This window comes from Xenopus tropicalis, chromosome 8 (genome assembly GCF_000004195.4).
Source record: "Xenopus tropicalis strain Nigerian chromosome 8, UCB_Xtro_10.0, whole genome shotgun sequence".
Lineage (NCBI taxonomy): Eukaryota > Metazoa > Chordata > Amphibia > Anura > Pipidae > Xenopus > Xenopus tropicalis.
Window position 1 is genome coordinate 142,216,925 of NC_030684.2, and position 24,726 is coordinate 142,241,650.

At 54.5% G+C, this 24,726-nt stretch overlaps 1 protein-coding gene across 1 annotated transcript in view; it reads left to right on the forward strand.

The window, feature by feature from the left end:
• Positions 1–587: 587 nt before the first annotated feature.
• kcnn3 (potassium calcium-activated channel subfamily N member 3) overlaps positions 588–24,726 on the forward strand; it is a 44,727-nt gene continuing 20,588 nt past the window's right edge. Inside the window, exons 1-2 of the mRNA XM_031891850.1 lie at positions 588–764; positions 24,071–24,489. Of these exons, the coding sequence (XP_031747710.1) occupies positions 588–764; positions 24,071–24,489 (596 nt within the window). The remainder of the gene's footprint in view (positions 765–24,070; positions 24,490–24,726) is intronic.

Sequence of the window (24,726 nt, forward strand, 5' to 3'; positions counted from 1 at the left end):
CGAGCAGCTAGCACGGTCACTATGCAGCGAGGCAGTAGTGCACCGTCACATGGCAGCGGCAAGTATGGCACCGGTCACTGATAGCAACGAGCAGTATGCACTGGTCACTATGGCAGCGAGCAGTATGGCACCGAGTCAAACGTATGCAGCGCAGTATGGCACGGCCACTATATGCAGCGAGCAGTATGCACCGGTCACTTATGACAGCGATATGCACGCTATGGCACCGGCGTATGCACCGGTATGGCAGCGAGCAGTATGCACGGTCACTATGGCAGCGAGCAGTATGGCACCGTATGCAGGAGAGCAGTATGGCACGGCTATGAGCGAGCTATGGCACCGGCCACTATGGCAGCGAGCTATGGCGTACAGCGAGTATGCCGACTATGGCAGCGAGCAGTAATGGCACCGCGTCACGTATGGCAGCGCATATGGCAGCTATTGCAGCAGGCACTATGGCACCGTCCATTCGAACAGTATTGTCACCGTCACTAGGCAGCGAGCAAGATGTCTACCGGTCACTATTGGCAGCGAGCAGGATGGCATCCGGGTCACTATGGCAGGAGCCGAGTATGGCACCGGTCACTATGGCAGAGAACAAGTCAGGTCAGTATGCAGCACAGTATGTCACCGTCATAGGCAGCGAGCAGTATGGTCACCGTCACTATGGCCGCGAGCATATGCACCGGTCATTGCAGCGAGCAGTATGGCACCTGCGTCACTATGGCAGCGAGCAGTATGACCGTTCACTATGGCAGCGAGCAGTATCCGCCTATTGCACGCAGTGCACCTGATATGGCAGGAAACAGTATGCAGCTCCCCATTCTACAGCTAGATATACAGTGTTAGAAAACTCAACATGACTATTCGACATACTCCTTTAATTCCCAGCCTCCGGGATCATGTGAGACTGTCATCCAATGGTTTCATACCAATCCCTACATGCAACCTGCTCCTGTAGCTTAACCTGCTGCCACCCACCCTTCTAAAGGGTAAGTCACCTAGGGGAAAATGGCCAATAAGAATCACTAGGAACTTGACTCTTCCCATCTAGGCTGATCGTATTCTGCTCCTAGGCGCTTCCTTCCCATTCCAGGACCTCCCCGTAATGACCATCCCCCCAGTACATACAGAGCTCTGATTCTCTGTACTTCTGCTCCTGGGCTGGCTTCTTTCCCATAGGTTCAGGACAGGAACCTTCCCCCTGGGTAAGTGAATCCAATCTCCCCCAGTACTTACCCAGGTACCAGAGCTCTGTCTCTGTACTTTTCCTGCTCCTGGGCTGCTCTCTTCCCATTGGTCAGACAGGAACCTCCCCCTGGCGTAAGTGAATCCATCTCCCCCAGTACTTACCAGGTACGAGAGCTTCTCGATTCTCTGTTTCCTGGCTCCTGGGCTGCTCTCTTTCCATGGTCAGAGCAGGAACCTCCCCCTGGGTAAGTGAATTCCAATCTCTCCCCCCGTACTTACCCAGGTACAGAGCTCTGATTCTCCTGTACTTCCTGCTCCTGGCTGCTCGTCTTGTCCATGGCTCAGGCAGGAAACCTCCCCCTGGGTAAGTGAATCCAATCTCCCCCCATTACTTACCAGCGTACAGAGCTCTGACTTCTCTGTACTTCCTGCTCCTGGGCGCTTCGTCTTTCCCTGTCAGCAGGAACCTCCCCCTGGGAAGTGAATCCAATTCTCCCCCCAGTAACGTTACCCAGTACAGAGCTCTGAATTCTCTGTACTTCCTGCTCCTGCGAGCTGCTCTCTTGTCCATGGTCAGGCGAGGAAACCTCCCCCTGGGTAAGTGAATGCCAATCTCCCCCCGTACTTACCCAGGATGTACAGGCTGGCGATTCTCTGTACTTCCTGCTCCTGAAGCTGCTTCTCTGTTCCCATGGCTCAGGCAGAACCTCCCCCTGGGGAAGTGAATCCAATCTTACCCCCCATACTTACCCAGCTACAGAGCTCTGATTTCTCTGTACTTTCTGCTCCTGGGCTCTTCTCTTTCCCATGGTCAAGCAGGAATCCTCCCCCTGGGTAAGTGAATCCAATCTCCCCCGTACTTACCAGGTGACAGAGCTCTGATCTCTGTACTTCCGGCTCCTGGCTGCTCGTCTTTCCATTGTCAGACAGGAACCTCCCCCTGAGGTAAGTGAATCCAACTCCCCCAGTACTTACCAGGACCAGAGCTCTGATTTCTGCTACTTCCTGCTCCTGGGCTGCTCTCTTCCCATGGTCAGAAGGCAGACCTTCCCCCTGGGTAAGTGAATCCAATCTCCCCCCAGTCTTACCCAGTTTTACAGGTCTGATTCTCTGTACCTTCCTGCTACTGTGGGCTCTCCTCTCTTCCCGATGGTCAGCAGGGAACCTCCCCCTGGGTAAGTAACCAATTCCCCCAGTATTACCCAGGTACAGAGCTCGTGTTCTCTAGTACTTCTGCTCCTGGGCTGCTCTCTTTCCCATGTCGGTCGACAGACCCCCCCTGGGTAATGAATCAATTCCCCAGTAATCTTACCCACGTACAGAGCTCTGATTCTCGTACTTCCTGTCCTGGGCTGCTCTCTTTCCCGATGGTCAGACAGGACACCTCCCCCTGTGGTAAGTGGAATCCAATTCTCCCCCAGACTTACCAGGTACAGAGCTCTGTGTCCTCGTGTACTTCGCTGCTCCTGGGCTGCTCTCTTTCCCATGGGTCAGGAATCTAAATCAGTACCCAGTCTCGTCCTCCATGGTCAGAGAACTCCCTTTGCATGGCGAAGAGAGCAGCCCAGGAGAAGGGAAGTACAGAGAATCAGAGCTTACCCGGGGGGGGGGGCTTTTATGCTTGTTAGTGGGGGCCCAGTTTGCTGTGCTCCGGTTTGTGTCCCATATACTGCCCTCCAGCTGATTTACACCCATGAGTAACACAGAGGAGCTTCAGTGGCTGTGCTGTCAATCTGCCCCCCCCCCCCCCACCCCGGCTCTATTCCTTTCCATCGATCCCCCGCTGCATTGTCGGCTGCCCACCCCCTCTGATTAGCGGCTATGATTCTCTGATTGGCCTCTATGTGAGAGATTGAATTGCCTTGGTGCCCACCCCCCGCACGCCACTATTAGTGTGGATGGGGTAACTTGCCAGGTCGCTACCGGTAACGCCGGGATATTAGTGTCCCGGGAGCAGCAATAATGTTACTCACATACCCAGTCATCCTTATATATATCATTATACAGCAGCCTGCTGGGAGTTCCTGCACACCCACTTACCTACTGTATTGATACCCTGGGTATCTGGGTATACTTTCTGTGCAGGGGGGGGGGATACACAGTCATGTCCCTCCAGATGCAGTAGGTACAGTGTTCCCCTGGCGTATCTGGGGTAGGTACTTTCTGTGAAGGGGGGGGGGGATACAAGTCGTCCCTCCCAGTGCAGTAGGTACAGGGCCCGGCTGGGTTACTTCTGTGAGGTAGAGCCTACAGTCATGTACGGCGTCCTGGGTACTGGTCTTTCTGTGCAGGGGGGGGGGGAACACAGTCAGTCCCTCCCAGTGCAGTAGGTACAGTGGGTTCCCTGGGTATCTGGGGTAGGTACTTTCTGTGCATAGGCAGGGGGGGGGATACACAGTCAGTCCCGTCCCAGTTGCAGTAGTACAAGTGGGTCTCCTGATCTGGAGGATGTACTTTCTGTGCAGGGGGGGATACACATCAGTCCCTCCCATTGCAGTAGTACACGTGGTTCCCCTGGGTATCTGGGGGTAGGTCAACTTTCTGGTGCAGGGGGGGGGGATACAACATCAGTCCCTCCCAGTGCAGTAGGTACCAGGGTGTCCCTGGTGTTCTGGGTAGGTACTTTCTGTGCAGGGCGGGGCGGGGGATACACAGTAGTCCCTCCAGTGTGCAGTGTACAGTTGGGCTTCCCCTGGGTATCTGGCGGTAGGTACTTTCTGTGCAGGTGGGGGGGGGGGGATAACACCAGTCAGTCCCTCCCAGTGCAGTAGGTACAGTTGGGTTCCCTGGGAATCTGGGTAGGGTACTTTCTGTGCAGGGGGGGGATACACAGTCAGTCCCTCCCAGTGCCAAGAGTAGGTACAGTGGGTTCCCTGGTATCTGGTAGCGTACTTGTCTAGTGCGGCGGGGGGAATACTACAGTCAGCCCTTCCCAGTGCAGTAGGTACAGTGGGTTCCCTGGGTATCGGGGTAGGTACTTTCTGTGCAGGGGGGGGGATACAACAGTCAGTCCCTCCCAGTGCAGTAGGTAAGTTGAGGTTCCCTGTATCATGGGTACTACTTCTGTGCAGGGGGGGGATACACAGTCAAAGTCCCTTCCCAGCTGCAAGTAGGTGTACACGTTGGGTTCCCTGGGTATCGTGGGTAGGTACTTTCTGTGCAGGGGCGGGGTAACAGATACACAGTCAGTCCCTCCACCATGCAGTAGGTACAGTGGGTTCCCCTGGGTTATCTGGGTAGTACTTTTCGTGGGGGATCGCAGGCGTCCCGTGGTAATCAAGTGGTCCTGGTATCGGTAGATTTTCTGCTCAGGGAGGATACACGTCAGTCCTCCCAGTGCAGTGTACAGTGGGTTCCCTGGGTATCTGGGTAGGATTACTTTCTGTGCAGGGGGGGGATACACAGTCGAGTGCGCCGTCCAGTGCAGTAGGTAACAGTGGTTCCCTGTATCTGGGTTAGTAACTTTCTGTTCCGGCAGGGGGGGGAGATACACAGTCAGTCCCTCCTCAGTGCAGTAGGCATGAGGCTGGTTCCCTGGTATCTGGGGTAGTACTTCTGTGCGGGGGGGGGATATACCACAGTCAGTCCTCCCAGTGCAGTATGTACAGTGGGTTCCTGGGTATCTGGGGTAGGACTTTCTGGTGAGGGGGGAGGGATACACAGTCAGTCCCTCTCCAGTGCAGTAAGGATACAGTGGGGTTCCCCTGGTATATGGGGTAGTCTTTCTGTCGTCAGGGGGGGGGGGGGATACACAGTCGTCCCTCCATGCATAGGTACAGTGGGTTCCCCTGGGTAATCTGGGTAGGTATTCTTCTGTGCGGGGGGGGGGGATACACAGTCAGTCCTCCCAGTGGCAGTAGGACATGGTGTTCCCTGGGTATCTCTGGGGTAGGTACTTTTCTGTGCAGGGGTGGGGGATACACAAGTCAGCCTCCCAGTGGCAGTAGACAGTTGGTTCCCTGGTATCTGGGGTAGGTACTTTTTCTTGCAGGGGGGGGATTACAACAGTCGAGTCCCTCCCAGTGCATAGGTACAGTGGGTTCGCCTGGGTATCTGGGTGGTACTTCTGTGCAGGGGGGGGGATACACAGTCAGTTCCTCCCAGTGCCATGTACAGTTGGTTCCCTGGGTATCTGGGTAGGTACTTTCTGGAGGGGGGGATACCACAAGTCAGTCCCTCCCAGTGCAGTAGGTGAACGTGCGGTTCCGTGGGATCGGGGTAGGTACTTCTGTGCAGGGGGGGGGAATACAAGGGTCAGTCCCTCCCAGTGGCAGTAGGTAACAGTGGGTTCCCTGGGATCTGGGGTAGGTACTTCTCCTGTGCAGGGGGGGGATAACATCGTCAGTCCCCCCAGTGCAGTAGGTACGTGTTCCTGGGTTATCTGGGGTAGGTACTTTCTGTGCAGGCGGGGGGATACACCAGTCACGTTCCTCCCAGTGCAGTAGGTACAGTGGGTTCCCTGAGGTTATGGGTAGGTACTTCTGTCAAGGGGAGGGGGGGTTGATTACACATCAGTCCCTCCCAGTGCAGTAGGTTCAGCTGGGTTCTCCTGGGTATCTGTGTAGTACTTTACTTGTGAGGGGGGGGAGATACACAGTCCATCCCTCCCAGTGCTAGTAGGTACAGTGGGGTTCCCGGTACGGTAGGTACTTTCTGTGCGGGGGCGGGGGGGGGAATACACACAGTCACCTCCCAGTGCAGTAGGCTACAGTGGGTTCCCCTTGGGTATCTGGGGTAAGTACTTCTGTGCAGGGGGGGGGGATACACAGTCAGTCCCATCCCAGTGCAGTAGGGTACAGTGGTTCCCTGGGGTATCTGGGGTAGGTCTTTCTGTAGGGGGGCAGGGGGGGGGATACACAGTCAGCTCCCAGTGCAGTAGGTACAGTGGGATTCCCTGGGTATCTGGGTAGTACTTTCTGTCGAGGGGGGGGGATCACCAGTCAGTCCCTCCCAGTGCAAGTAAGGTCAGTGGGTTCCCTGGGTATCTGGGGTAGGTACTTTCCTGTGGCAGCGGGGGGGGATACACAGTCAGTCGCCTCCAGTGCAGTAAGGTACAGGTGGTTCCTGGGGATCTTGGGGTAGGTTACTTCTTGCGGGGGATACACAGTCAGTCCTCCCATGCAGTAGGTACAGTGGTTCCCTGGGTATCTGGGTACGACTTTCTGTGCGGGGGGGGATACACAGTCAGTCCCTCCCAGTGTGTAGACAGTGGGTTCCTGGCGTATCTGTGGTAGTAACTTTCTGTGCAGGGGGGGATACACAGTCATCGCCTCCCCAGTGCAGTAGGTACATGGGTTCCCTGGGTATCTGTGGGTAGGTACTTTCTGTGCGGGTAAGAGTGGGGAGGTGGGTGGGGGGGAGGGGAGGGGGTGGGGGAGGGGGGAGGGGGGAGGGGCGGGGAGAGTGGGGATACGGCGGGGGGGGATAGGTGGGGGGATACAGCAGTCAGTCCCTCCCAGTTGTAGTAGGTTAAGTGGGTTCCTGGTATCTGAGGGTAGGTTACTTCTTGCAGGGGGGGGGGGATACACAGTCAGTCCCTCCAGTGCAGTAGGTACAGTGGGTTCCACTGGGTATCTGGGGTAGGTTACTTTCGTGCAGGGGGGGGAATACACAGTCGAGTCCCTCCCAGTGCAAGTAGGCTACAAGTGTCCCTGGTATCTGGGTAGGTACTTCTCAGATGCAGGGGGATACACAGTCAGTCCCTCCCAGTGCAGTAGTACAGTGGGTTCCCTGGGTATCTGGGTAGGGTACTTTCTGTGCCAGGGCGGATACACAGTCAGTCCCTCCCAGGTGCTGTAGGTCAGTGGGTCCCTGGCGTATCTGCGGGTAGGTACTTTCTGTGCAGACGGGGGGGGATACACAGTCAGTCCCTCCCAGGCAGTAGTACCGTTGTTCCCTGGGTATCTGGGGTAGTACTTTCTGTGCAGGGGGGGGGTGATACAAAGTCAGTCCCTCCCAGTACAGTAGGGACCAGTGGGTCCCGTGGTATCGGGTAGTACTTTCTGTGCAGGGGGGGGGTGGATTACACAAGTCAGTCCCTCCCAGTGCAGTAGGTACAGTGGTTCCCTGGTATCTGGGGTAGTACTTTCTGGCAGGGGGGGGATACCAGTCAGTCCCTCCAGTGCAGTAGGTACCAGTGGGTTTACCCTGGGATCTGGGTAGTACTTTCTGTGCAGGGAGGGCGGATAACAGTAGTCCCTCCCAGTGCAGTAGGAACAGTGGGTTCCCTGGTATCTGGTAGGACTTTCTGTGCAGGGGAGGGGGGATACACAGTCAGTCCCTCCCAGTGCAGTAGGTAAGTGGTTCCCTGGGTAATCTGCGGGTAGGTACTTTCTGTGCCAGGGGGTATACAGAGTCATCCCTCCCAGTGCAGAGGTAGTGGGTTCCCCTGCGTATCTGGTTAGGTACCTTTTGTGCGGGGGGAAACACAGTCAGTCCCTCCCAGTGCATTAGGTACAGGTGCGTTCCCTGGGTATCTGGGGTAGTTACTTTCTGTGCAGGGGGGATACACAGTCAGTTCCCTACCCAGTGCATAGGCTAGCAGTGGTTCCCTGGGTATCTGGGGTAGGTACTATTCTGGCTATGCATGGGGGGGGATAACAGTCAGTCCCTTCCAGTGCATGTAGGTACAGTGGTTCCTGTATCTAGGGTAGGTACTTTCTGTGCAGGGGGCGGGATACACAGTCAGTCCCTCCCAGTCAGGGTACAGTGGCTTCCCTGGGTATCGGGGTAGTACTTTCTGTGCGGGGGGGGGGGGAACACAGTCAGTCCCTCCCAGTGTTAGTAAGTACAGGGGTTCCCTGGTATCGGTGTAGGTACTTCTTGTGCAGGGGGGGATACACGATCAGTCCCTCCCAGTGCAGTAGGGAACAGTGGGTTCCCTGGGTATCTGGTAGGTACTTTTCTGTGCAAGGGGGGGATACACAGCAGTCCCTCCCAGCTGCAGTAAGGTAACGTGGGTTCCCTGGGTATCTGGGGTACGTACTTTCTGTGCAGGGGGGATACACAGTCAGTCCCTCCCAGTGCAGTAGTACAGTGGGTTCCCGGGGTATCTGGGGTAGGTACTTTCTGTGCGGGGGGATACACATCAGTCCCTCCCTCCCAAGTTTGCAGTATGGTTACAGTGGTTCCCTGGGTATCTGGGTAGGGTACTTTCTGTGGGGGGGGGATACACAGTCAGTCCCTCCCAGTTGTTAGTAGGTACAGTGGGTTCCCTGGGTATCTGGGTATCTGTTACTTTCTGTGCCGGGGGGGGGTACACATCAGTTCCCTTCCCCCCAGTGCAGTAGGTACAGTGGCGTGCCCTGGGTATCTGGTAGGTACTTTCTGTCGGGGGGGATACACAGTCACAGTCCTCCCAGTGCAGAGGTACAGTGGGTTCCCTGGGTATCTTGGGGTAGGTACTTTCTGGCAAGGGGGGGGATCACAGTCAGTCCCTCCCAGTTGCAAGGTACAGTGGTCCCTGGGTATCTGGGGTAGGTACTTTTGTGGCGAGGGGGGGATACACATCAGATCCCTCCCAGTGTAGTAGTACAGTGCGGTTCCCTGGGTATCGGTAGGTACTCTGCTGCAAGGGGGGGGAACACAGTCAGTTCCCTCCCAGGCAGTAGGTACAGTGGGTTCCCTGGTATCTGGGTTATACTTTCTGTGCAAGGGGGGGATACCACATGTCATCCCTCCCAGTGCAGTAAAGGTACAGTGGGTTCCTGGGTATCTGGGTAGGTACTTTCTGATGCAGGGGAGGGGAGATACACAGTCAGTCCTCCCAGTGCAGAGACAGTGGGTTCCCTGGGTATCTGGGGTAGGTACCTTTCTGTGCAGGGGGCGGGATACACAGTCAGTCCCTCCCAGTGCAAGTAGGTAACAGTGGTGTTCCTGGGTATCTGGGGTAGGTACGTTCTTGCAGGGGGATACACAGTCAGTCCCGCCAGTGCGTAGGTACAGTGGGTTCCTGGGATCTGGGAGGTACTTTCTGTGCAAAGGGGGGATTACACAGTCAGATCCTCCAGTGCAGTAGTACAGTGGTCCCTGGGTATCTGGGGTACGTACTTTCTGTGCAGGGGGTTGATACACAGTCAGTCCCTCCCAGTGCAGTAGGGTACAGTGGGTCCCTGGGTATCTGGTCGTAGCGTACGTTCTGTGAGGGGGGGGTACACAGTCAGTCCCTCCCAGTGCAGGTAGGTACAGTGGGTTCCCTGGATCTGGGGTAGCGTACTTTCTGTGCAAGGGGGCGGGATACCAACAGTCAGTCCCTCCCAGTGCAAGTAGGTAAGTGGGTTCCCTGGGTATCTGGTAGTACTTTCTGTGCAGGAGGGTAACACAGTCAGTCCCTCCCAGTGCAGTAGTACAGTGGGTTCCCTGGGTATCTGGGTGGTACTTTCTGGCGGGGGGGATTACACAGTCAAGTCCTCCCAGTGAACAGTAGGTACAGTGGGTGCCCTGGGTATCTGGGTAGGTACTTTCTGTGCAAGGGGGGGGATACACAGTCAGTCCCTCCCAGTGCAAGTAGTACAGGGGTTCCCTGGTATGGGCGGGTAGGTACTTTCTGTGCAGGCGGCGGGGGGATAACACAGTCAGTCCCTCAGTGCAGTACGTACATGGGTTCCCTGGGTATCTGGGTAGGACTTTCTGTGCAAGGGGGGGGGATACACAGTCAGTCCCTCCCAGTGCAGTAGGTACAGTGGGTTCCCTAGGGTATCTGGGTAGGTACTTTCTTGCAGGGGGGGGATACACAGTCAGTCCCTCCCAGTGCATAGGTACAGGGGTTCCCTGGGTATCTGGGTTAGCGTACTTTCTGTGCAGGGGATACACCAGTCAGTCCCTCCCAGGCAGTAGGTACAGTGTTCCCTGGGTATCGGGGTAGTACTTTCTGTGAGGGGGGGGGGGGATACACAGTCACCCTCCCAGTCAAGTAGTACAGGGTTCCCTGGTATCTGGGTAGTACTTCTGTGCAAGAGGGGAGGGATACACATCAGTCCCTCCAGTGCAGTAGGTACAGTGGGTTCCCTGGGTATCTGGTAGGTACTTCTGTGCGGGGGGGGGGGGGATACACAGTCAGATCCCTCCCAGACTGGCAGTAGGTTTACAGTGGTTTCCCTGGTATCTGGGTAGGTACTTCGTGCAGGGGGGGGATACACGTCAGTCCCTCCAGTGCAGTACGTACAGTGGCGTTCCCTGGGTATCTGGGGTAGGTACTTTTGTGCAGGGGGGATACACAGCTCAGCCCTCCAGCTGCAGTTAGTACAGTGGTTCCCTGGGTATCTGGGTAGTACTTTCTGTGCAGGGGGGGGATACACGTCATCCTCAGCTGCAGTTAGGTACAGTGCGGTTCCCTGGGTATTGGTGGTACGTACTTTCTGTCAGGGGGGGATACACAGTCATCCTCCCAGCTGCAGTAGTACGTGGTTCCCTGGTATCTGGGTAGTACTTTCTGTGCAGGGGGGGGTACACAGTCATCCCTCCCAGGCAGTAGGTACAGTGGTTCCCTTGGTATCTGGGTAGTACTTTCTGTGCAGGGGGTACACGAGTCAGCCCTCCCAGTGCTACGGTACAGTGGCCCTGGGTATCTGGGGTAGGTACTTTGTTGCAGGGGGGGAACACAGTCAGTCCTCCCAGTGGCAGTAGTACAGTTGGTTCCCTGGGTATCTGGGTAGGTACTTTCTGTGCAGGGGGGGGGATACACAGGCAGTTCCCTCCCAGGCAGTAGGTACATGGGATTCCCGGGTATCTGGGGTAGGTACTTACTGTATGCAGGGGGGGGGGGATTACACAGTCAGTCCCTCCCAGTGCAGTAGGTACAGTGGTTTCCCTTGGTATCTGGGTAGGTGACTTTCTTGTGCAGGGGGGATACACAGTCAGTCCCTCCCAGTGCAGTAGTACAGTGGTCCCTGGTATCTGGTAGGTACTTTTCTTAAGGGGGGGAACACAGTCAGTCCCTCCCAGTGCAGTAGCGTACAGTGGTTCCCTGGGTATCTGGGGTAGGTACTTTTCTGTCAGGGGGGGGATACACATCAGTCCCTCCCAGCGTGCAGTAGGTACAGTGGTTCCCTGGTATCTGGGGTAGGTACTTTCTGTGCAGGAGGGGGCGGCATACACAGTCAGTCCCTCCCAGTGCATAGTACAGTTGGGCCTGGGTAATCTGGGTTAGTTTACTTTCTGTGCAGGAGGCGGATACACATCCGTCCCTCCCAGTGCAGTAGGTACAGTGGGTTCCCTGGGATGTCGGAGTAAGGTACTTTCTGTGCATGGGGGGATACACAGTCAGTCCCTCCCAGTGCAGATGGTACAGTGAGTTCCCTGGGTATCTTGGGGTAGGTACTTTTGTGCAAGGGGGGGGATACACAGTCAGTCCCACACCAGCTGCAGTAGGTAACATGGGTTCCCTGGGTATCGAGGGTAGTACTTTCTGTGCAGGAGGGGGGATACACATCAGTCCCCTCCCAGTGCAGTAGTACAGTGGGTTCCCTGGTATCTGGGGTAGTACTTTCTGGCCAGGAGGGGGATACAGCATCAGTCCCTCCCAGTGCAGTAGATTACAGTGGTTCCCCTGAGGTATCTGGGTAGTACTTACTGTGCAGGGAGGGGGATACACAGTCAGTTCCCTCCCTAGCTGCAGTAGATACAGTGGGTTTCCCTGGTGATCTGGGTAGTACATTTCTGGTGCAGGGAGGGGGATACACGTCAGTCCCTCCAGTGCCAGTAGTACAGTGGCGTTCCCTGGGTTATCTGCGGGTACGTACTATCTGTGCAGGGAGGGGGATACACAGTCAGTCCCTCCAGTGCAGTAGTAAGTGGTGTTCCCTGGGTATCTGGCGTAAGGTACTTTCTGTGCAGGGGGGGGATACACATAGTCCTCCCAGTCAGTAGTACAGTGGGTCCCTGGGTATCTGGTAGGTACTTTCTGTGCAGGCGGGGGGGATACGAGTCGTCCCTCCCAGTGCAGTAGGTACATGGTTCCCTGGGTATCTGGGTAGTACTTTCTGGGCAGGGGGGGGGGATACACAGTCAGTCCCTCCCAGTGCAGTAGGTACAGTGGTTCCCTTGGTATTCTGGTATACTTTCTGTGCGGTGGGATACCACAGTCAGTCCCTCCCAGGCGTAGGTACAGTGGTTCCTGGCGTATCTGCGCGGTAGTACTTTCTGTGCAGGGGGGGATCACAGTCAGTCCCTCCCAGTGCAGTAGTACAGTGGGTTCCCTGGTATCTGGGGTAGTACTTTCTGTGCGGGGGGGATACACAGTCAGTCCCTCCCATGTAGTAGGGTACAGTGGGCCCTGGGTATCTGGGTAGTTACTTTCTAGTGCAGGGGGGGGGAACACAGGTCAGTCCGCTCCCAGATGCAGTAAGGTACAGTGGGTTCCTGGGTATCTGGGTTAGGTACTTTCTGCGCAATGGGGGATACACAGTCAGTCCCTTCCCAGTGGCAGTAGGTACAGTGGGTTCCCTGGTATCTGGGTAGTACTTTCGCTGCAGGGGGGATTACACAGTCAGTCCCTCCCAGTGCAGTAGACAGTGGTTCCCTGGGTATCTGGGGTAGTACTTTCTGTGCAGGGGGGGGGGATACACAGTCAGTCCCTCCCTCCCAGTGCAGTAGGTACAGTGGGTTCCCTGGGTTCTGGTAGTTACTTTCTTGCGAGGAGGGGATACAACAGTCAGTCCCTTCCGCAGTTTGTAGTAGTACAGTGGGTCCCTGGTATCATGGGTAGTACTTTCTGTGCGGGGGGGGGATACCACAGTTCAGTCCTCCCTCCCAGTTGCGTAGGTACAGTGGGTTCCGGGTAGCTGGGGTAGGTACTTTCTGTACGGGGGGGGGGATACACAGTCAGTCCCTCAGTGCGAAGTAGGGTACAGGGGTTCCCTGGTATCTGGGTAGGTACTTTCTGTGCAGGGGGGGGATACACAGTCAGTGCCTCCCAGTGCAGTAGGATACAGTGGGTTCCCTGGGTATCTGGGGTACGGTACTTTTGTGCAGGGGGATACACAGTCACGTCCTCTTCCCCAGCTGCAGCTAGGTACAGTTGGGTTCCCTGGGGTATCATGGGGTAGGTACTTTCTGTGCAGCGGGGGGGGGGGATACACGTCAGTCCCGTCCCAGTTGCAGTAGCGTACAGTGTTCCCTGGGTATCTGGGTAGGTACTTTCTGTGCAGGGGGGGATACCACAGTCAGTCCCTCCCAGTGCTAGTAAGGTACATGGCGTTCCCTGGTATCTGAGCGGTACTTCTGTGAAGGGGGGGATACACAGTCAGTCCCTCCCAGTGCAGTAGTACAGTGGTTCCCTGGGTCATCTGGGTACGTAACCTTTCTGTCGGGGCGGGGGGGGATACACAGTCAGCCCGCTCCCAGTTGAGTAGTACAGTGGTTTCCCTGGGTATCTGGGTAGTACTTTCTGTGCGGGAGGGGGGGGATACACAGTCAGTCCCTCCAGTTGCAGTAGGCATACAGTGGGTCCCCTGGGTATCTGGGTATGGTACTTTCTTGTGCAGGAGGGGGGGATATCACAGTCAGGTCCCTCCCAGTGCAGTAGGGTTACGTTGGGTTCCCTGGGTATCTGGGTAGTACTTTCTGTGGCAAGGGGGGGCATACACCGAAGTCAGTCCCTCACCAGTGCAGTAGGTTACAGTGGGTTCCCTGGGTATCTGGGGTAGTACTTTCTGTGGCAGGGGGATGAACAGACAGTCCAGTCCCTCCCAGTGCAGTAGGCTACAGTGGTTCCTGCGGTATCTGGGGTAAGGTACTTTCTGTGCAGGGGGCGGGGAACACAGTCAGTTCCCTCCCAGTGCAGTAGGTACCAGGGGGTTGGTTCTTTTTTTTTTTCCCTGGGGTTAATTCTGGGGGTATGTACGTTTCGTGTGCAGGGGGGGGGACACAAGTCGAGTCGCCTCCCAGATCGACGTACGGTACAGTGGTTTCCCGCGGTCTGCGGGATCGTAGTGACTTTCTGTGCAGGGAGGGGTGGGATACACAGTCAGTCCCTCCCAGTGCAGTAGGTACAAGTGGTTCCCTGGGTATCGGGAGGTACTTCTTGAGGGGGGGATACACAGTCAGTCACCTCCCAGGGCAGTAGCGTACAGGGCGTTCCCTGGGTATCTGGGTAGTACTTTTCTGTGCAGGGCGGGGATACACAGTCAGTCCCTCCCAGTGACAGTAGGTACAGTGGGTTCCCTGGGTATCTGGGTAGGTACTTTCTGTGCAGGGGGGGGATACACAGTTCAGTCCCTCCCAGCCCAGTAGTACAGTGGGTTCCCCGGGTATCTGGGGTAGGTACTTTCTGTGCGCGAGGGGGGGGGAACACAGTTCAGTCCCTCCCAGTCAGTAGCGTACAGTGGTTCCGCTGGTATCTGGAGGTTACTTTCTGTGCAGGGGGGTGCATACACAGTTCAGTCCCTCCCAGTGCATAGGTACAGTGCGTGGGCCCTGGGTATCTGGTGGTAGAGTAACTTCTGTTTGCAGGGGGGCGGGAGACACCAGTCAGTCCCTCCCACGTTGCAGTACGTACAGTGGGTTCCTGGGTATCTGGGGTACGTACTTTCGTGCGCGGGGGGGATACACATCAGTCCCTCCCAGTGCAGTAGGTACAGTGGCGTTCACCTGGGTATCTAGGGCTAGCGTACTTTCTGTGCAGGGGGGAGGCGGGATACACAGTCAGTCCCTCCCAGTGCATGTAGGTACAGTGGTTTCCCTGGGTATCTGGGAGGTACTTTCTGTGCAGGGGGGGGGGATACACAAGTCAGTCCCTCCCAGTGCAGTAGGTACATGGGTTCCCTGGTATCTGGGTACTGTACTTTCTTGGCAGGGGGGGGGGTACCACAGTCAGTCCCCTCCGCGTGCAGTACGTACAGTTAGGTTCCCCTGGTATCTGGGGTAGCGTTACTTTCTGTGCAGAGGGGGAGGATTACACCAGTCCTAGTCCCTCCCAGTGCAGTAGGTACAGTGGTTCCCCTGGGTATCTGGGGGTAGGCCATACTTTCTGTGCAGGGGGGCGATACACAGTCAGCTCCCTTCCCAGGCAGTAGGTTACAGTCCGCGGTTCGCCTGGGTATCTGGGTAGGTACTTTCTGTGCAGGGGGGGATACACAGTCAGCCCTCCCAGTGCAGTAGTAAAGTGGTTTCCCTGGTATCTGGGGTAGGTACTTTGTGCAGGGGGGGATACACAGTCAGTCCCTCCCAGCTGCAGTAGGTACAGTGGGTTCCCTGGGTATCTGGGTAGGTTATTTGTCGTGCAGGGGGGGGATACACAGTCAGTCCCTCCCAGTGCAGTAGGTACAGTGGGTTCCCTGGGTATCTGGGTAGTACTTTCTGTGCGGGGGGGGATACACAGGCAGTCCCTCCCAGTGCAGTAGGTACAGTGGGTTCCCTGGGTATCTGGGGTACGTACTTTCTTGCTAGGGGGGGGGGATACACAGTCAGTCCCTCCCAGTGCAGTAGGTACAGTGGGTTCCCTGGGTATCTGGGTAGGTACTTTCTGTGCAGGGGGGGGGGGATACACAGTCAGTCCCTCCCAGTGCAGTAGTACAGTCGGTTCCCTGGGTATCTGGGGGTAGGTACTTTCCTGTAGGCAGGGGGGATACACAGGTCAGTTCCCTCCCAGTGCAGTAGGTACAGTGGGTTCCCTCGGTATCTGGGTAGGTACTTTCTGGAGGGGGGGGAATACACAGTCAGTCCCCTCCCAGTGCAGTAGGTACAGTGGGTTCCCTGGGTATCTGGGGTAGTTGACTTTCTGTGCAGGGGGGGGGATACACAGTCAGTCCCTCCCAGTGCAGTAGGTACAGTGGGTTCCCTGGGTATCTGGGGTGAGTACTTTCTGTGCAGGAGGGGGATACACAGTCCAGTCCCCTCCCAGTGCAGTAGGTACAGTGGTTCCCTGGGTATCTGGGTAGGTACTTTCTTGCAGGAGGGGGGATACACAGTCAGGCCCTCCCAGTGGCAGTAGGTACAGTGGGTTCCCTGCGTATCTGGGGTAGTACTTTCTGTGCAGGGGGGATACACAGTCAGTCCCTCCCAGGTGCAGTAGGTACAGTGGTTCCCTGGGTATCTGGGGTAGGTACTTTCTGTGCAGGGGGGGATACACAGTCAGTCCCTCCCAGTGCAGTAGGTACAGTGGTTCCCTGGGTTATCTGGGTAGTACTTTCGTGCAGGGGGGGGGGATACACAGTCAGTCCCTCCCAGTGCAGTAGTACAGTGGGTTCCCTGGGTATCTGGGGTAGGTACTTTCTGTGCAAGGGGGGGATACACAGTCAGTCCCTCCCAGTGCAGTAGGTACAGTGGTGGTTCCCTGGTATCTGGGGTAGGTACTTTCTGTGCAGGGGGGATACACAGTCAGTCCCTCCCAGTGCAGTAGGTACAGTGGTTTCCCTGGGTATCTGGGGTAGGTACTTTCTGTGCAGGTAGGGGTACACAGTCAGCCCCTCCCAGTGCAGTAGGTACAAGTCGGGTTCCCTGTGGGTATCTGGTGTAGGTACTTTCTGTGCAGGGGGGGGGATACACAGTCAGTCCCTCCCAGTGCAGTAGGTACAGTGGGGTTCCCTGGGTATCTGGGTAGCTACTTTCTGTGCAGGGGGGGATACACAGTCAGTCCCTCCCAGTGCAGTAGGTACAGGGTTCCCTGGGTATCTGGGGTAGTACCTTTCTGTGCAGGGGGGGATACACAGTCAGTTCCCTCCCAGTGCAGTAGGTACAGTGGGTTCCCTGGGTATCTGGGTTAGTACTTTCTGTGCAGGGGGGGGGGATACACAGTCAGTCCCTCCCAGTGCAGTAGGTACATGGGTTCCCTGGGTATCTGGGGTAGTACTTTCTGTGCAGGGGTGGGGGGGATACACAGTCAGTCCCACCCAGTGCAGTAGGTACATGCGTTCCCTGGGTATCTGGGGTAGGTACGTTTCTGTGCAGGAGGGGGGATACACAGTCAGTCCCTCCCAGTGCAGATAGGTACAGTGTTCCCTGGGTATCTGGGTAGGACTTTCTGTGCAGGGGGGGGATACAGCAGTCAGTCCCTCCCAGTGCGTAGTACAGTGGTTCCCTGGTATCTGGGTACGGTACTTATCTGTGCAGGGGGGGGGATTACCACAGTCAGGTCCCTCCCAGGTGCAGTAGGCTACAGTCGAGTTCCCTTCGGTTATCTGGGTAGGTACTTGTCTGTGCAGGGTGAGGGATGACACAGTCGTCCCTGCCCAGTGGCCGAGTACCGTTACAGTAGGTTCCCTGGGCTATCCTGTGGGTAGGTACTTTCGTGTGCAGGGAGGGGAATACCACAGGTTACCCTTCCCAGTTGCACGCTAGTACAGGGTTCCCCTGGTCATCTGGAGGTCAGGGTACTTTCTGTCGCGGAGGAGCGGGATACACAGTCAGTCCCTCCCAGTTGTAGTAGGATACAGTGGGTTCCCTCGGTATCTGGGTAGGTATCCTTCTGTGCGGGGGGGGAACACAGTCAGTCCTCCCAGGCCTAGTAGAGAGGTACAGTGGGTTCCCTGGGTATCTGGCGCAGAGTTACTCTCTTGGCAGGGGGGGGGATACACAAGTCGAGTCCCCTCCCAGTGCTCAGTACGTACAGTGGGCTCCCTGGGGTATCTGGGGCTAGGTACTTTCTGTGTCAAGGGGCGGGGGATACACAGCTCAGTCCCTCCCAGTGCAGTAGGTACAAGTGGGTTCCCTCGGTATTCTGGGGATAGGACTTTGCTGTGCAGGGGGGGATACACAGTCAGGTCCCTCCCAGTGCAGCTGTAAGGTACAGTGGGTTCCCCTGGATGTATCTGGGTATGTACTTTCGGCAGGGGGGGGATACACAGGTCATACTCGCCTCCCAGTGCAGTAAGGTACCAGTGGCGTTCCCTGGTAATTGGGGTAGCGTACTTTCTGTGACAGGGGGGGGATACACAGTCAGTCCCATCCAGCTCTGCAGTAGGTGAAGTGGCGCTTCCCTGGGTATCTGGAGGGTAGGTACTTTCTGGTGGGCAAGGGCGGATACCACAGTTCAGCCTCCCTCCCAGTTGCAGTAGTACAGGGGCTTCCCTTGGTATCTCGGGTAGGTACTTTTCCGCCTGGAGGTGGGGGGGAATCACAGCCAGTCACCTTCCACGCCTGCAGTAGGTACAGTGGGTTCCCTGGTTTCCTGCTGCTAGGTACTTTCCTGTGGCAAGGGGCGGGGGAACACAGTCAGTTCCCTCCAGTGCAGTAGGCTACAGTGGTCCACTGCGGCTATCTTGGGGTAGACTTTCTGTGCGGGGGGGACATACACAGTCAGTCGGCCTCCCAGCCCTGTCAGTAGGTACAGTGGGTCCCTGGGTATCTGGGGTAACGGATACTTTCTGGTGCAGGGTGGCGGGGATACACAGCTCAGTTCCCCCAGTGCATAGGTACATGGCGTTCCGCTGGGTCATCCTGGGACGTGGTACCTTTCTGTGCAGGGAGGGGATTACCATCAGTCAGTCCCCTCCCAGTCAGTACTACAGTGCGTTCCCTGGGTATTGGCTGGTAGCGTACTTCTCTGTGACAGGCGAGGCGGGCATACACAGCTCAGTCCCTTCCCAGTGCGATAGCTGTACAGTGGGTTCCCTGGAAGCTATCTGAGTACTGTACTTTTCTGTGCGAGGGGGAGGAGATACACATCATCCCTCCCAGTGCAGTAGTACAGGGTTGCCCTGGGTATCTGGGTACGCGTACTTTCTGTGCAGGGGGGGTAAGTTACACAGTCAGTCCTCCCATGCAGTAGGTACAGTCGGTTCCCCTGGTATCTGGTATATTTGGCAGGGGGATTACACAGTCAGTCCCTCCCAGTGCATAGACATGGGTTCCCGGTATCTGGGGAGTACTTTCTTGCAAGGGGGTGGGATACACAGTCAGCCCTCCCAGTGCAGTAGGACAGTGGGTTCCCTGGGTTATCTGGGGTAGGTACTTTCTGTGCAGGCGGGGGGATACACAGTCAGCCCTCCCAGCTGCAGTAGTACATGGTCCCTGTTATCTGGGGTAAGGGTACTTTTGTGCAAGGGGCGGGGGATACACGTCAGTCCCTCCATGCGATAGGTACAGTGGGTTCCCTGGGTATCTGGGGTAGTACTTTCTGTGCAGGAGGGGGATACACACTCAGTCCCTCCCAGTCAGTAGTACAGTGCGGTTCCCTGGTATCTGCGGTGTACTTTTCTGTGCAAGGGGGGGGGATACACAGTCAGTCCCTCCCAGGCAGTAGGTTACAGTGGGTTCCTGGGTATTGGGTAGTACTTCGTGCAGGGGGATACCACCAGTCAGTCCCTCCAGTGCAGTAGGTACAGTGATTCCGCTGGTATCGGTAGGACTTTCTGTGCAAGGGCGGGATACACATCAGTCCCTCCAGTGCAGTAGGTACAGTGGGTCCCTGGTATCTGGGGTTATAGGTACTTCGTGCAGGGGGGGGGATACACACAGTCATCCTCCCAGTGCAGTAGGTACAGTGGGTCCCTGGGTATCTGTGGTAGGTGACTTTCTGTGCAGGTGGGGGGGATACACAGTCTAGTCCTCCCAGTGCATAGTACAGTGGTTCCCTGGTATCTGGTAGTACTTTCTGCAGGGGGGATACACAGTCAGTCCCTCCAGTGCAGTACGGTTACAGTGGTTCCCTGGTATCGGGTAGGTAACTTTCTGTGCAGGGTGGGATACACAGTCAAGTCCCTCCAGTGCAGTAGTGTACCGGGGAAAGTTCTGGGTATCTGGCCGCTTCGATTCATTACGGTACAGCGTTATCATTGCATTTGTTAGATTTCGGGTCCACAATACACTATGTCAGTCGTGACCCCTTTTACCCCAGAGCACTCATGCTAAGTGAGCAGATTGGTACAGTGGGTCCCATATACTCTCTATTCATTTCTCTCTCCTATGGCACCTCCTACCCATATGCATAGCTGTACCCCCATACTGTACTGTCTAAGGGAAACACTATGGCACCTCCTACCCATATGTATAAATACAATATACAGAGAAGGAATGTTCTGGGCACACAATAAGCTGTACCCCCATACTGTACTGTCTTAAGGGAAACACTATGGCACCTCCTACCCATATGTATAAATACAAATATACAGAGAAGGAATGTTCTGGGCACACAATAAGCTGTACCCCATACTGTACTGTCTAAGGGAAACACTATGGCACCCCCTACCCATATGTATAAATACAAATATACAGAGAGAGGGGGGGAATGTTCTGGGCACACAATAAGCTGTACCCCCATACTGTACTGTCTAAGGGAAACACTATGGCACCTCCTACCCATATGTATAAATACAAATATACAGAGAAGGAATGTTCTGGGCACACAATAAGCTGTACCCCCATACTGTACTGTCTAAGGGAAACACTATGGCACCCCCTACCCATATGTATAAATACAAATATACAGAGAGGGAATGTTCTGGGCACACAATAAGCTGTACCCCCATACTGTACTGTCTAAGGGAAACACTATGGCACCCCCTACCCATATGTATAAATACAAATATACAGAGAGCTGTACCCCCATACTGTATTCTAAAGGAACCAATATGGCAGCACTGATAATATGGAATGATCTGTTGGTGAAGTCGGAAGCTCAGATACAAAGGCACATGAGACAGCAGGCACCGGTGCCAAGCCATCGAGACAGCCAGGACTGCAGTAGGCTGCGCATTCAGGCCGTGAGTGCCGGTGTCACAGCTCATCCCACTGTATAACACAATACAATCAAATAATAGGACAGGGAATATTCTGCTGCTCCTGCTAATTCCTACTGATCTGATCTTTATATACACAGGGAAATATCAGATCATTCTTGTATGCCCCCACCTTCTGCCAATTACTGATACACCAGCCTTTCCTATACCCCAGGGGCTCCTATGTGTCACTGTGTCTGTCCCTTTCCCTTCCCTGCACTGCTGGTTCTGACTCCTGATACAACTCCCCAATACCCATTCATTCTTCATTCTCACTGGGTTTATAGTTATGTGTAACTGTCACTGTGTCTGTCCCTTTCCCTTCCCTGCACTGCTGGTTCTGACTCCTGATACAACTCCCCAATACCCATTCATTCCTCATTCTCACTGGGTTTATAGTTATGTGTAACTGTCACTGTGTCTGTCCCTTTCCCTTCCCTGCACTGCTGGTTCTGACTCCTGATACAACTCCCCAATACCCATTCATTCCTCATTCTCACTGGGTTTATAGTTATGTGTAACTGTCACTGTGTCTGTCCCTTTCCCTTCCCTGCACTGCTGGTTCTGACTCCTGATACAACTCCCCAATACCCATTCATTCCTCATTCTCACTGGGTTTATAGTTATGTGTAACTGTCACTGTGTCTGTCCCTTTCCCTTCCCTGCACTGCTGGTTCTGACTCCTGATACAACTCCCCAATATCCATTATTCCTCATTCTCACTGGGTTTATAGTTATGTGTAACTGTCACTGTGTCTGTCCCTTTCCCTTCCCTGCACTGCTGGTTCTGACTCCTGATACAACTCCCCAATATCCATTTATTCCTCATTCTCACTGGGTTTATAGTTATGTGTAACTGTCACTGTGTCTGTCCCTTTCCCTTCCCTGCACTGCTGGTTCTGACTCCTGATACAACTCCCCAATATCCATTTATTCCTCATTCTCACTGGGTTTATAGTTATGTGTAACTGTCACTGTGCCTGTCCCTTTCCCTTCCCTTCACTGCTGGTTCTGACTCCTGATACAACTCCCCAATACCCATTCATCCCTCATTCTCACTGGGTTTATAGTTATGTGTAACTGTCACTGTGTCTGTCCCTTTCCCTTCCCTGCACTGCTGGTTCTGACTCCTGATACAACTCCCCAATATCCATTCATTCCTCATTCTCACTGGGTTTATAGTTATGTGTAACTGTCACTGTCCCTTTCCCTTCCCTGCACTGCTGGTTCTGACTCCTGATACAACTCCCCAATACCCATTCATCCCTCATTCTAACTGGGTTTATAGTTATGTGTAACTGTCACTGTGTCTGTCCCCTTTCCCTTCCCTGCACTGCTGGTTCTGACTCCTGATACAACTCCCCAATATCCATTCATTCCTCATTCTCACTGGGTTTATAGTTATCTGTAACTGTCACTGTGTCTGTCCCTTTCCCTTCCCTGCACTGCTGGTTCTGACTCCTGATACAACTCCCCAATACCCATTCATTCCTCATTCTCACTGGGTTTATAGTTATGTGTAACTGTCACTGTGTCTGTCCCTTTCCCTTCCCTGCACTGCTGGTTCTGACTCCTGATACAACTCCCAATACCCATTCATTCCTCATTCTCACTGGGTTTATAGTTATGTGTAACTGTCACTGTGTCTGTCCCTTTCCCTTCCCTGCACTGCTGGTTCTGACTCCTGATACAACTCCCCAATATCCATTCATTCCTCATTCTCACTGGGTTTATAGTTATGTGTAACTGTCACTGTGTCTGTCCCTGTCCCTTCCCTGCACTGCTGGTTCTGACTCCTGATACAACTCCCCAATATCCATTCATCCCTCATTCTCACTGGGTTTATAGTTATGTGTAACTGTCACTGTGTCTGTCCCTGTCCCTTCCCTGCACTGCTGGTTCTGACTCCTGATACAACTCCCCAATATCCATTCATTCCTCATTCTCACTGGGTTTATAGTTATGTGTAACTGTCACTGTGTCTGTCCCTGTCCCTTCCCTGCACTGCTGGTTCTGACTCCTGATACAACTCCCCAATATCCATTCATTCTTCTATCCATTAAAGCCATGATGACACCCCTCTAAAGGCGCTTCATGCAGATCTGTAAACAATGAACAATAAAAATATAAAGAGAGTCTGCAATAAAAGGCTACTGACCTCTTGCCGTTTGTAGAGCAGAAGGAACTGACAGCCCTGGGGAGGAGTAGTATGGCAGCCCCTGCTAATTAAAAAATATGCAGATAAATAGGACAAAGGGGTTTAAGCAAAAAATGGAAATTAAGTCAATGTAAAAGCTATAATTATGGTATAATGACTATCCTTTGTGTATAATGCACCGAAAGATCATGCTGCAAATTACAGAAATTGCTTAATCTGCCCCAGCGAAGCCTACAGTCCCATTCCCTCTCACTGGGAGGGGCCCATATAATTATTGTGTCAAATCTGATCAAGGTTTATATAAAGTACTGCCATCTTGGTTCAGATTTTGTTTAGGGTCTGCTTACTCAGTATCCAAGGCAACAAATAAGTAATCACCCCAAACTTCAGCAGTGGTACCCAGGGCACAAATAAGCACTCACCCCAAATCCCCCCCTAACTGGCCTTCAGGCTGGGCCCCCTTAGCCCATAACAAGGTTACAGATATATAGAAACATTGGGGTAACAGTCACCCCGCTATAGTTCCAGGGGTACCCAGGGCACAAATAAGCACTCACCCCAAATCCCCCCCTAACTGGCCTTCAGGCTGGGCCCCTTAGCCCATAACAAGGTTACAGATATATAGAAACATTGGGGGTAACAGTCACCCCGCTATAGTTCCAGGGGTACCCAGGGCACAAATAAGCACTCACCCCAAATCCCCCCCTAACTGGCCTTCAGGCTGGGCCCCCTTAGCCCATAACAAGGTTACAGATATATAGAAACATTGGGGTAACAGTCACCCCGCTATAGTTCCAGGGGTACCCAGGGCACAAATAAGCACTCACCCCAAATCCCCCCTAACTGGCCTTCAGGCTGGGCCCCCTTAGCCCATAACAAGGTTACAGATATATAGAAACATTGGGGTGACAGTCGGGAGAGAGTACTCCGTTATCCCATTTCCCTACTAATAGTTAGTCCGGGCCTAAGACCTCCCCCCTATGCCAATGGCTGACCGTTCTAGAACCTGTGGTTGTTGCTAATGTTCTAGAACACTCAATGGTGACGTCTTATTGGAACTCTCTTGCAGCTTTTTGTTATTGACAACGGTGCTGATGATTGGAGGATAGCGATGACCTACGAGAGGATCTTCTACATCAGCTTGGAGCTGGTCATCTGTGCCATCCACCCCATCCCGGGAGAGTACAAGTTCTTCTGGAACGCCCGCTTGGCCTTCTCCTACACACCGTCCCAGGCAGAGGCAGACGTGGACATTATCCTCTCCATCCCAATGTTCCTGAGGCTGTATCTCATTGCCAGGGTGATGCTACTGCACAGCAAGCTCTTCACCGACGCCTCGTCCCGCAGCATCGGGGCCCTAAACAAGATCAACTTCAACACCCGCTTTGTAATGAAGACTCTAATGACCATATGTCCGGGCACCGTTCTATTGGTCTTCAGCATATCTTTGTGGATCATCGCAGCTTGGACAGTCAGGGTCTGTGAGAGGTGAGCTACAGATAAACGTAGAGCTGATGCTGATGGTGAGATCTCCTTTCCTCCCCACCCCCAATGAATCACTCATTCCCCCTCTCTTGGTAGGGAACCCCATAACCTGACTGCCCTTACAGTAAGGAACCCCTTCCTATGCTGATGGTGAGATCCCCTTTCCTCCCCACCCCCAATGAATCACTCATTCCCCCTCTCTTGGTAGGGAACCCCATAACCTGACTACCCTTACAGTAA